The sequence below is a fragment of the Ceratocystis lukuohia genome, assembly GCF_044167205.1.
Source record: "Ceratocystis lukuohia strain C4212 chromosome Unknown Supercontig2_pilon, whole genome shotgun sequence".
Classification (NCBI taxonomy): Eukaryota; Fungi; Ascomycota; class Sordariomycetes; order Microascales; family Ceratocystidaceae; genus Ceratocystis; species Ceratocystis lukuohia.
In genome coordinates this window covers 2,194,099-2,205,400 of record NW_027263521.1, presented here as the reverse complement: position 1 = coordinate 2,205,400, position 11,302 = coordinate 2,194,099, and the positions used below count along the sequence as shown (strand labels likewise).

The 11,302-nt window shown below is 47.1% G+C and overlaps 2 protein-coding genes across 2 annotated transcripts; both read right to left on the bottom strand.

Moving 5' to 3' along the window:
• Positions 1-2,894: 2,894 nt before the first annotated feature.
• Positions 2,895-6,476, bottom strand: HOO65_020548 (DNA repair protein rad13; the record flags this gene model as incomplete). The annotated part of the gene is made up of 1 exon (XM_071000094.1): positions 2,895-6,476. The coding sequence occupies one exon, from the start codon at positions 6,474-6,476 to the stop codon at positions 2,895-2,897; it is 3,582 nt and encodes a 1,193-aa protein (XP_070861186.1).
• A 1,386-nt stretch (positions 6,477-7,862) lies between these two features.
• HOO65_020547 (Sphingolipid long chain base-responsive protein PIL1) lies at positions 7,863-9,201 on the bottom strand (the record flags this gene model as incomplete). Its single annotated transcript, XM_071006793.1, has 4 exons — positions 7,863-8,687; positions 8,772-8,905; positions 8,997-9,057; positions 9,145-9,201. 4 exons carry the CDS (start codon positions 9,199-9,201, stop codon positions 7,863-7,865), a joined length of 1,077 nt encoding a protein of 358 aa, XP_070861185.1.
• Between the last annotated feature and the right edge of the window lie 2,101 nt (positions 9,202-11,302).

Below are 11,302 nucleotides of genomic sequence, written 5' to 3'. Positions count from 1 at the left end.
CTCTTTACGCAGGCTTATCGACCGCTCGCCAGCCGCAACGCATTACCTGCTAGTGCATGCTAGACTTCTAAGTTTTTCGAATAGCAGCTAAAGCTTGAGACTCGTTTCAATCGTAAATGCAGCTACCAAACTCTAATACCTGTTGAGGAGGAGGCTAGCCTCTCAGGCCCTCTGATATTAAAGAGCCTAATGACTATCCTTGACGCCACTTCTCAGTCTGAATATCTCGAAAGGTGACGCAAAAGACACCAAAACAGATCACCAGTGTGTACTATAGAGAAACTGAGATCATTCGCGAAGGGAGCAAAGGCAATAATCCATTAGATAGTACTTTTAGAGTTTGGAAATCAGCCTCTTTGGCAGTTAAATACGACTCTTAACAGGCGCCGTAGAGAAAAAACGACATGGATGCGCACCGGAGGAAGTATCTCCCTACGTGAAATAAGGATTTTAAGTGATCAAAAAGCTGTTGATATGCAGATAGCGGCGGGAGAGCCGAGGAGTTGTGACCAGGGAGTGTCTTGTGGTCAGAGGAAGGCCATACAGAGTACAGGATGAGCGGCAAGATGGACATGGTGCAACAGCCTGCAATTGTTGAGATATGTGGGCAGGGATATATCAGTTAGTTCCAACGGCTGAGATGATTTGTTGTATTATAGGTTTATGTTACATGTGTAGACAAGCTCTGGGTGCTTTCCCTAGTCGCTTGCATTCATGAACCGACCATTCTGCTCATGTATGCTATGAGGTTCTGCATAGTTGGCTATGGTGGTGCTGCGGTTTCTCGAAGAAACGCGCATTGCGTAGCGTAGCATGTGTATAATAATATAAAAGAACCGGCCAAGAATGGCTTAATTAGCTCGACTTTGCAATTTTTCAAATTTCACGGCGTAATCGTAACAGCTTTACGTAGTGTCACAGGTGGGTTATAAGACTACGTCATAGTAACACATTAGGCGCAAGTGCGCCACAGAAAATATTGAGTTCATCATCTTCCATGACGCAACACGAGCCGCTCTGAAAGTCTTCAGAACAGCAAGCAAGCCGAGCATATACAGAATTGCGGCAACACTTTGAATAAGACTCTTGGAAATACATTTCATTGATTTAGATTGATAGTCTTGTGTTGTTGGATGAACTACATGGAGGATAGGTACTGTGGGGAATCCGCCTTCAGTCGGATTAACCCTTGGTAAACCCAAACATGAATACTCCAGCTTAGTTGTGCGTGATGGAAGAACTTAAGACTTCAGAAAAAGGAATAGGGAGACAAGCTTCACCAATTCGATCAATCTGTATACCAGCACAGTTCCACGTGCGGTTGTACAGGATCACGAGTGACTTCAAAAGTGATATATAACTGAATTCAGTAGATTGTTTCGACATGTGTCTTAATTTGTGCCAAGCTAGTTGATGACACCAACGTTTTCTTTTGAGTAGACGTGACGAAATTGCTTTTAGATATTGAGAACAGGTGGCTGGACTAATTGCCTAGAAGTAGTGAATGCTAATCTAGTAGATAATTTGTGATTCGACATCGTGGCTCGTCAATGATTAACTTAAACCCCGGAGTTTTCATGCCAGGCAGTAGATTTGAATCCTACGGCAGCGATACGGAAAGGTCGACATGCAAGCGCAATCCTTGTACCCGCTACTACTAGGGGGTGTTCAGGACGATAACTCGGCGGTAACCATAGCACCCTTTTGTCGTCCTTCATGATCCATGTTTTGTCGTTGTTGATAGAATAGCTGCAGAAATTAAAGTGTGTCAAGGAAGGTTGGTGTATGGATGGCATTGTAGCTGGGACCGGCAGATCTGCGTTCAGGAATCCGAAATCCTCAGGAGGGAAATAGGTAGAATAATATCGTGAAATAGTATGCAGGCATGTACCAGAAGTGGGATCCCAGATCCTGATTGTGTTGTCCCAAGATCCTGATGCTAAGCGCCGTGCATCGTTTGAGAATACCACTGATTTCACCCAGTGATCATGGCCCTATCTACGTACCAGGCCGATTTATCTGCCACCTGCCACCAGGTGGCGAACGGGGACTTGACCGTTTCCTCCAAAGCAATTACTGTAGCGTTTTGCCAAACCCTACCCATACCCACTGGGTGGTTACACATACTAACTAGTATAGAGCACCCGACTGGATTGTAATTCTTACCTTTCCTTTCTTACAAGCACCCGATATGCTGCAAAGTAGAGCACCCACCCATGCCTCCATTTGCTTCATCTGCCATGATCCATAGCCAGCGGAGTCGAAAGTGTCCAGCAAACTAGCTGAAAGCCCTGAACTGGAAATTTGGCTGGAAATGACAGGCATGTAGCTAGCTGCCCGTGGTTGGACACAGCCAAACTACGCAGAGCAAGAGTAAGGGCTCCTAAGCTGATCAACCCGAAGGCCATTCTCAGAGAAGCCATGCCTCAAGGCCTGGGGAAGTCCGCGCGAGAAGGCAATGCAAGAAGAGCAGCTCTGAGTTCGGTCTACATAGTCGCTCGCTACTTGCAGCTTCCCATAGAGTCCGACTATTTCCTCACCATGATACGTCATTAACAGGTGCATGCTTCTAGGGAAAGCGCAGTCCTCAGCAATCCGCATCATATTGCCTCTATTGGCCTGTCAAGAGTCATAATGCATCTGTCTTGGCAGCTAACACCGCTTTTAACTGCCTTTCTATTATTATAAAAGTTTCATGTATAACACAGGGGGTTGTCCCATTTAGTGAAGGGAATTTTAACAAAGGAAGGCCTAGAAGTAACAAGTAGCTGCTATTCGTCATAAATGGCTTGAATCTGAGTGACAAGTTATTGAGCACCGCATAATGCAGGTCTCATCCATCTCTGATGTTACAATAACGCTCTATCTTGCATGATGTAGGTCAAATCAAGCCTCTATCGCGAGCGCTGGTTCGCCTTTCTAGAGGCCTTACGACGCCGTCCAACAGCCTGATCGTCGTCGTCATGTGCTGGACCCTCCCCTTCTCCTTCCTCATAGCCCTCACTTTCATCGTCGATTCTTCGCCCTTTCTTTTCTGGCCTTTTCCGCTTTGTGCTTGTCTTGGTAGCATTGCCCGGAGTAGAGCTTTCATCGGCAAGTTCACCCGTCACTGCTTGCTTCAGTCTATCAACTGCCTTAGCCATGCGCTTGCTTCCCTGTACACGTTGCCGCGGTGCAAATGCATCACGAGCGCCAACACCAACACCTCCTTGAAAGTACTTTGTGATATTGCTTTGGGTCCCTTCACGTTCGCGTCTGTTCATATCGCGGATCACTGGAACAAGAACCTCATCTGTGCGATCCTGGCTCCAACCAGTCGTGGCCATAAGAAATTTACGGAGCCCGTCAAGATCGGGCACACCCCATTGAAATGGCTCATCACTGTCGTCGACTTCTGGGCGAATGTAGGCATCATACACAGTTTTGCTGGGGAAGCTAGCAGGTAGAAAAAGCTTGGTCGAGTGCGACTTTCTGAACTTACGCCGGAAAGCAGATTTGTCAGCATCATGAGGCCTGTTATGTAACTGGACATCCTCCCACCATTCCTTAAACTTCTCAAGGCCATCTTTACCAGGAAACTCAGACAGAATTTCAACGGCAGTGACAGGGCCAACGCCGGGAAGTCCCTCGGTGTAATCCGATCCAAGAAGCAGTGCTAGGGAGATCAGACTGTCGCGGTCAAGTGACATTTCTGTCTCTAGATCTGACGTGATGTAGCACTCGACAAACTTGCTGGTGTTGAACATGTTCTTATAAACACGAGTGCCCCCAAACAGGAATGTGTCCGAATCGTCTGTGATAATACCATCAACTAGACCAAGCCTCACAAGCTCAGCACACTGGGCTTCGGCTTCCATAGGAGCAGTGATAAACGGAATTCCAAAAAGTCGAAGTAGGTCTTGGCACTGCAGGGCCATGGTCTCGGTTACCTCGTCAGCATCTCGGCGCTCTCTGCGCTGCTCATCGCGAAGCTGCCTGAGTTCAGCCTCCATAGATGAGTGGTTGGTACCTTCAGGCCGATTTTGAACCTGGTTGGCAAAGCGTGCATGTTCTTCAGCCTCTTCGGCCAATTGTATAAGGAGCTGCTCATCCTCAAGATCGCTAAAGTCATCCAGCTTACTGTCTTCGTTATCTGAGTTTTGGGCTCCTTCGCCGAATAGCTCTTCGTCGTCAATATCAAATTCATGTACGCTAGACTCTCTGGGAGATTCGGGAGTACTGGCTTTATTGGTGGCAGTATCGATCGCCACTACGTCCTCAAACTCGGGCTCGGGAGAGTCTTCCTTTGAATCCTCGACATCGAGCTCGAGTGGAGGCTTATTCGTTGGTTGAGGCTGCAGATTGAGTGTGGTAGAGGAAATAGACTCTTTGTCATTCACTATTTTTTGAGGGATTGCATCCACAAGCTCAATTTCAGAGTCTGAGTCCGAAAGAACTTCGATCAAGTCTGCTTGTCTGGAGCGGAGGCCCCCATAGAACTGTTGTTCGCTCAAAGCATGGTCGCGATCATTTGCATCCATTTGCCTCTGAGCCTCTTCCTGCTTCTTCAGTGACTCAATAATGTCTGTATCGTCCAACATCCATGGTGGAAGTTCATTATTTGGCTTATCATTATTGTGCGAGTCTGGGACAAAGCCCCCGCCAAGTTCGAGAGAACTGCCTTCATCTGGGGGCCCGGGTGTCTTCTTTGGGGGTTGGATTTTCTTCTTTGCAGTCCAGTCAAGTTTTGGGAACGGGAGAGACTGAGAAGATGGCGTATTGGCCTTCATTGAAATCATGGGTAGTGGTGCTGTGGCAGGCTTGTGTTGCTGGGCCTTTCTAGACATAGCCAAAGCAGCGTGAAAGTCCATATCGCTATCGCTATCGCTATCATCAGCAGGCTCAGGCTGTGCAACCTCTCTCGTGGTCGGGTTGCTGACTTCAGTGTTGGCACGTTGATTTAAGGTGTTAAGGGTAGACTTGGTGATGGGCCGTGATAAACTTTGAGGCATTTCCACAGCCTTTTGTTTCCAAACCGGCACATCTGTAAGATTATCATTAGGCTCAGCTTCGTCATAGGCAGAGACTTTCGTAGATATCATGGCCTTGTGCTGAGTCTCAAGAGCAAGCGCTATTGCGATATCTATATCGTCTTGTTCGTATTTATCGGTTGCTGTGTATTGATTTTCAGGAAAGCTCCTTTCTATTTGAAACGGAGCATTACTAACAAAAAGCCCTTCGTCTTCGTCTCTGTTTCTCTCTTCGTCCTTTTCCCTTTTTGCGCTAGCTTGAAGGGGGGCAGTTTGTGATTGCTGCAAGGCTCTTGCTGCCAATGCTCGAGTCTTAGGGAGACGGTTAAGGCCCTCAATAGGCACGTCTTCAAAATCTTCGTCCTCGCCATCATCAGAGTATCCGTCTTGACCCTGAAATTCAAATTGTAGAGCATCAACATCAATGGGCTTGTGTGCTTTCCCAATATCTTTATCTCTGTTGACAACTCCAAGCGCCCAGCCACCCTCAGCACTGTCGTTTTTGACAAGGATGTACTCTCGGTTCTTGTCCCCGGCTATTCGGCGTCCCCCGTCAACTGTCAGATCAAGACCAGTCATTCCGAGTTCTTTCATAAGTCTTTGTGTGAGGTTGTTCCGCTCCTGAACTCGCTCAATTTGGAAGCGAGAAAATGCCATGCGGTCAGGGAACATGACCTCCAACTGTTCTTTGTCTAGACCCATTCTTAGCCGACTTCGCAGTCTAGCAGCATTCAAAATGTAATAGCGGTCGGCAGCCGGAAGACTCTGAAAGAAGTCTCCATCAAAGTCGATATTACTAAAGTCGTAGAGGTCGACGTCTTCGCCAGCGTTGAACTGACGTGCATATTCCTCTAATTCCTCCACACTCATTATCCGCGGATCTTCAGGGTTTGCCCGTGCTCCCACTCCGCCTTCAAGATCAGGCAGGTGATATGGATCTTGTTTGACAAACTTTCGTTTGCGTAGTCGCTCTTGTGGCGACAATCCAATCTCGTCTACATAGACGGCATTCTGGAAGTCTATCTCGGGTTCCTCCTGATCAACTTGTTTTTCCGCCACCTGGACGTCTTTTTGGGAACGACGCCGTTTTTTCTGGCGTTCAACTTCTTCGTAGGCCAATCGTTGCATTTGCACAGTCAAAAGCTTCCCTGCTGTACGCGAGGCGTCTTCGCGGCGACCTTCGCGCCTTTGGCGGCGGTTTTGAATAGTTTGCCGCTTCAAGACCGGAGCTCCGCCATCAAATACAAACACTGGTAGAATTCCAAACCACAAAAGCTTGCAGATACGCCGAAAAAACCCGACTACGTGAGAGCTGTTCAGGGCGTTTCCCTCCTTGTCTCGCACAGCTTTGAGAAACTGGTAGATCCAGATCGACGCGTCAACGGCCAAACGCTTTCGGTTGAGTGTTGCAATATTAGTTGGGCGAGCGCAAGGCTGCACAACTTGCCAAAGGCCCGTAACACCCATATTAAGCCCAAGCTTTTATAACTGGACTGGATGAATTACGCATAAGTGATATCTGTTGCGAAGATGGATATCCTAATGGCGTTAAGCAGTTAATATAACGGGACGCATATGAGTCTAAGAAGTAGGCCTTGGATACCGATGGAGAAAAAGGGGCGCAAAGAGAAAAAGGTAATCAACATGTAGTCAATTTACGTGAAGAATTGTTGCTCGCTATGATAAAGCAAGAGAGTGTTGGTTGCCTGTTAGTGCTGCTAAGCCAAGAAGGTGGGCGGTGAGATCAAATCTAGGCAGGTATCGGCATAGCAGCCTTGAGCACCCCAAGGTTCACCAAACGACTAAAAAATAAACGTGCCATAACCATGAATCGAACATGGGTCACGTCGGATTACCAATGATCGTAGACCACAACGACGTATTCTAACCACTAAACTATTATGGCGATGATTTCCACGTGGGCTGATAATCCGGCATTTATCACAGCTTAAGAGGCTTTACGTTAAACGGGCACGGCTTTGATTTAGCCAAATGACTAATTTCAAAGGTTGGAGCAACTTCGCATCTGCCATCTGCCCATAATAATGTCCCCGTCAACTTGATTGGATCGTTGTTTATTATCGACTCAATACATCCGGCTTCTTCTCTTTTGCTTCATGGATCTAGAAGACACGTCGCCCCGAGACTTTCTCGGTAGCCTAATCAACAAGCAACTGCGAGTTGAGATCCAAGATGGTCGATACTTCCATGGCCAGCTGAAATGCACTGATCCGGTATATAGTTCCCAAGAACGTTTCTCAGCTCCTCAATGAACAACACGACGAGAGACTGAGTCATGAATAAATAAGCATTCCCTAATACTAACATGGGCTAGTAGGATATGAACATTGTGCTAAGCAACGTGTATGAGCACCAAAAGCCTCAGAGTAAACCCCTTGATGCGAGCAGTGGTGATGCGTCTCCTCCACTGGAACAAACTAGCCCGGATCTAGAGCATCGCGCTCTTAGATCAGTCGTCATCCCTGGAGAGCATATTGTCAAGATTGAGCTGGAAGAGTTTGCCAGCCAAAGACGGCACAAGTTTCCTGCGATCATATGACTGTATGAGCTTGCTGATATGGTATGGATTCCGGCTATGATTCTTTTGTTGGCCTTAAGGATTTATAATACACAGAAGTCCACTAAGGTCAGTTCTGCACTAGGATCTCAGACTGGGTATAGGGAGGGAGAAGCACAGGGCTAGGATCGCAGAAAAGTGATGTCACAGTAAAGAACAACTACGAGTCAACTTCTGTGAAAATTTGGTACGCATTCCTGATACTTGTGCTATAAATTATTTTGTTTCTGTTAAATTAGAAGTGTAAATCCGCAGAAATAGTATTAAAAACAATATTAAGCCACAATGGGCTCGTGGGTCCGACCACGGGTCTCCATCTCTGCATCGAAGCTATGAGCATGCTCATTTTTCAGCTCATCCTCAGAGTCCTCTTCTACCTCATTCTCTCTCTCTTCATCGTCCTCCTCTTCCTCATGCCACGAGCTGCGTTCATGCATTACATGATGGTCCTGTGCAGCGAGGTCAATGCCATGTCCATTGCGTGCCTGGATGTTACTCCGACGGCGCTGTGAAAGAGTGCGCGAGCGAGTAGATAGCTTTGCATTAACAGCTGCATTTGAGGAAACCCAGTTGGTTAGCGCATCCTCGCAGTCCTGAATGATCGCCTTGCTAGCCTCGTAGCCATCATAAGCTGCACGGGTTTCGCCAGGCGTCACAGAAGTATCGTCAATGAGCTCCAGCAAGTGTTTTCCATAACCTGAGATAATGGCAACCTTCTCGCAATGCTCGCGCAACGCATCAAACTGATAGGTGAAGGCAGACTTGATCTTTTCGCGGGTGATGTTAGATAGCTGAGCCTCAGCAACTAGAGACTCGGCTTCAGCACGGACGAGCTCCTGCTCCAGGACAACAATCTTGGGGGAATTGGGCTCCTTGTATTTGAGCATGGCAATATTATCAGTGATCTTTTGCTTGCGGTCGCGGCTGGGCTGAACAGATGCTTCGATGTTGCGGATGCTCTTCATAGTCACGCGGTATTGGTCGTAGCGGTCAACGTACTGATCCTCAAGCTCGCCAATCTCGTAGAGCAACACTCCGATTTTATCGGTCACATCAGATACATCTTCATCGCCTGACTCGCCCCAAAGTGAGAGTTGTTTCTATAGCACCAAGACAGAGTAGAGAGATAATTAGTACACTACCACCCAAACAAGGGCCTGTATAGGTCATGGACGAGAACTCACTGCGACCTCCATGCGCTCTCGCGCTACGGACTCCATGCTGCGCATTACGTTCTTTTCCATTTTCACAAGCTGGGTGAGCTTTTTCGAAAGCTCGGGGCTGAAGGCACCAGCAGTGCGACCTCGAAGAGCATGCCCTATATCGAGCTACAGTTAGAACATCCGCTAGAAAAGCTATAAATTATGACATATCGGAGCGTCTAAAGTTTAGTCTAGGGGGAAATGTACCGAGGTTGCTACGACCGAAGATGCGACCGCTCTTTGTCGAGGAAGGGGGAGGGGGAGGGGTCTGTAGCACAAGACAACATGGTTAGTATAAATGTCATAGCTATGTCAAAGTAGCAGAATTAAAACAGATAAGCGATGAGAGACAAACCTCGAGCTGCGAAGCTGTGGGCGCCCGAGTCTGGCGCATAGAATATGTGCGGTGCATCTTAGGTGGAGGCTGTGGAGCAACAAATAAAAACAAAGATACTTGGAAAAGAAGGACAACAAGATAATTAGGATAATAACAGCAAGTTATTGAGCTGGTCTGCACAGAAAAGGTACATCAAAGACAAGGCAGCATTAAATATACTTGAGAAAAATGAGAAAAAAAAATGAGGGGCAATGCAAGAGCTCTCGAGTCTGCGACGAGGTGGAAACGCTCTTTCTTTTTAATATTGGGTGGTTTTGGCCTGATTTTCTACAAGCTTCATGCTGGCCGAAAAAGGTTTTTCCTCCTTCCTAAAAAAACAAAGCACGATTTTCAGTCGACGTCATATGGCTCCTTCCTTGGCCTTGGTCCCTGTTCTCTAGCTTGTTAGCTTGTGAGGGGAGCCTAAGCCGGGTGTAAAGTGCCATCGAAGGAAGTACCATTTTGTGGCTTGTCGTTTCTGGTGATACAACGAGATGGTAACTCAAAGATGATGTAACGAAGAAAAGAAGCTTCTGGTATGGGTACACGCCTGATCAACGATTTCGACCCAAGTTGATGTTTCCGGCCTTCCGAGGCTCTAGCCAGATAGCGAAGGAAGGATTTAGGAGGGCGTGCTGAGCTGAGGAATGAATTGTTGTGAATCCGGCGAGGACTAAACAAGCAAAAAATCAGATAAAAAATAGACGACAATATCAGCTGTTGAAGAGTGCTGTAATCAAGTTCTCGGGTATAATGTGTGCACGACAGCACGACAGTCATCATCCTTGCACCAACCACATCTTCTAGACTTACTCCCTTTGATCTTCTTTATCCTGTTAGTTGGGGCTGCCAGCAGATGTAGCATGACAATGACTCGTGAGCCAAAATGCATACTGTGACATCATATTTTTCTTCTACAAGGGCAAATCGCACTTGATTAGGCCTGCGACTGTAGTCTTCAAGTCTTCAAGCTCCAGCGGTGTTTATTACAGGGATGGGTGCTTTCGTTGATGCTACGCGGTCACCACTAAAATGCCGCCCCACAGTCCGAAAACGAAGCATTTTTTTGTGGGGCTCTAGGTACAGATAACACACAGAAAGCTCTATCCTATTGGTGAAACGCGTATCGCGACTTCACCTCATGACATTCTGATTCTGGCTCTGATCCACGCAAATTACTGACATCAATGAAGTAGGCTTGCAACTTTGAGGCATCCTCGATTTTTGCCTCATTTGATGAGCAATTCAACAACAACAACAACGCATCTAATCATCCTTTGAACATCTAGATGATACAGCACCTATCACCCCCTAACTGTGTTGTCTCTGTTTACTTTCCTACCTTTGTTTACTTTCTTTTCAATTCAGTCATTCGAATGTCCGTCATATTGTTTCTATCTTCGGGGATAAGTCGATGAAATCCATCAATTCTATCGACCTAACCCAGCTCTCCAGCAGTAGCGAGGGCGAAGAATATCAAACCCCCACCGCTTTCATCCTCAAGCCCAGCCATGTGCGCGACTGTAAGATCGGCATAGGCTCAGGCCTTCAGCACCAGCGCCTATCCGTCCGTCCAGCGCCGACTGCCCAGAATGACTCCAATGTTCTAGATCAAAGCATACCCAGCGCCAAATCACCTGTGGTTGCAGATAGAACACTTCAGTTCCCTAGGCATGATGACACATGGTCCATATCGGTCAATCTACTACCAGTATCTCAGGACGAGCTTGTTCAACGGTTAGAAAAACTAAAAAAGGAACTCCCGGAACAACATACAAATCTCGTCTATTCAACACTTGTACAGCAGCAGCCTTCAGTGCGTCCAGCGCAGACTGGGAGAAACTTGTTCAGCAAATTCTTTGATTCCACAAAGAAAAAACGGAAGTTGCTAGGAGCATATATTAATACACGATCCATGGTAATTATAACACCCCCCGCTCGATTTCGCAGCTCCGGAAACTAACGCTACCAAGGTCAACGGTGTGAAATCGTATACGAAAGTTGATACCATCGTTGTCAAGTCTGCGGCACAGGCAGTCCCTTCTTACCGGTCTCACCTGATTGAGATTCCCCGAAACATCCTTGCCCCATACGCTCCGCTTACATATGTACCACACGTGCGAGATATCACCAACCC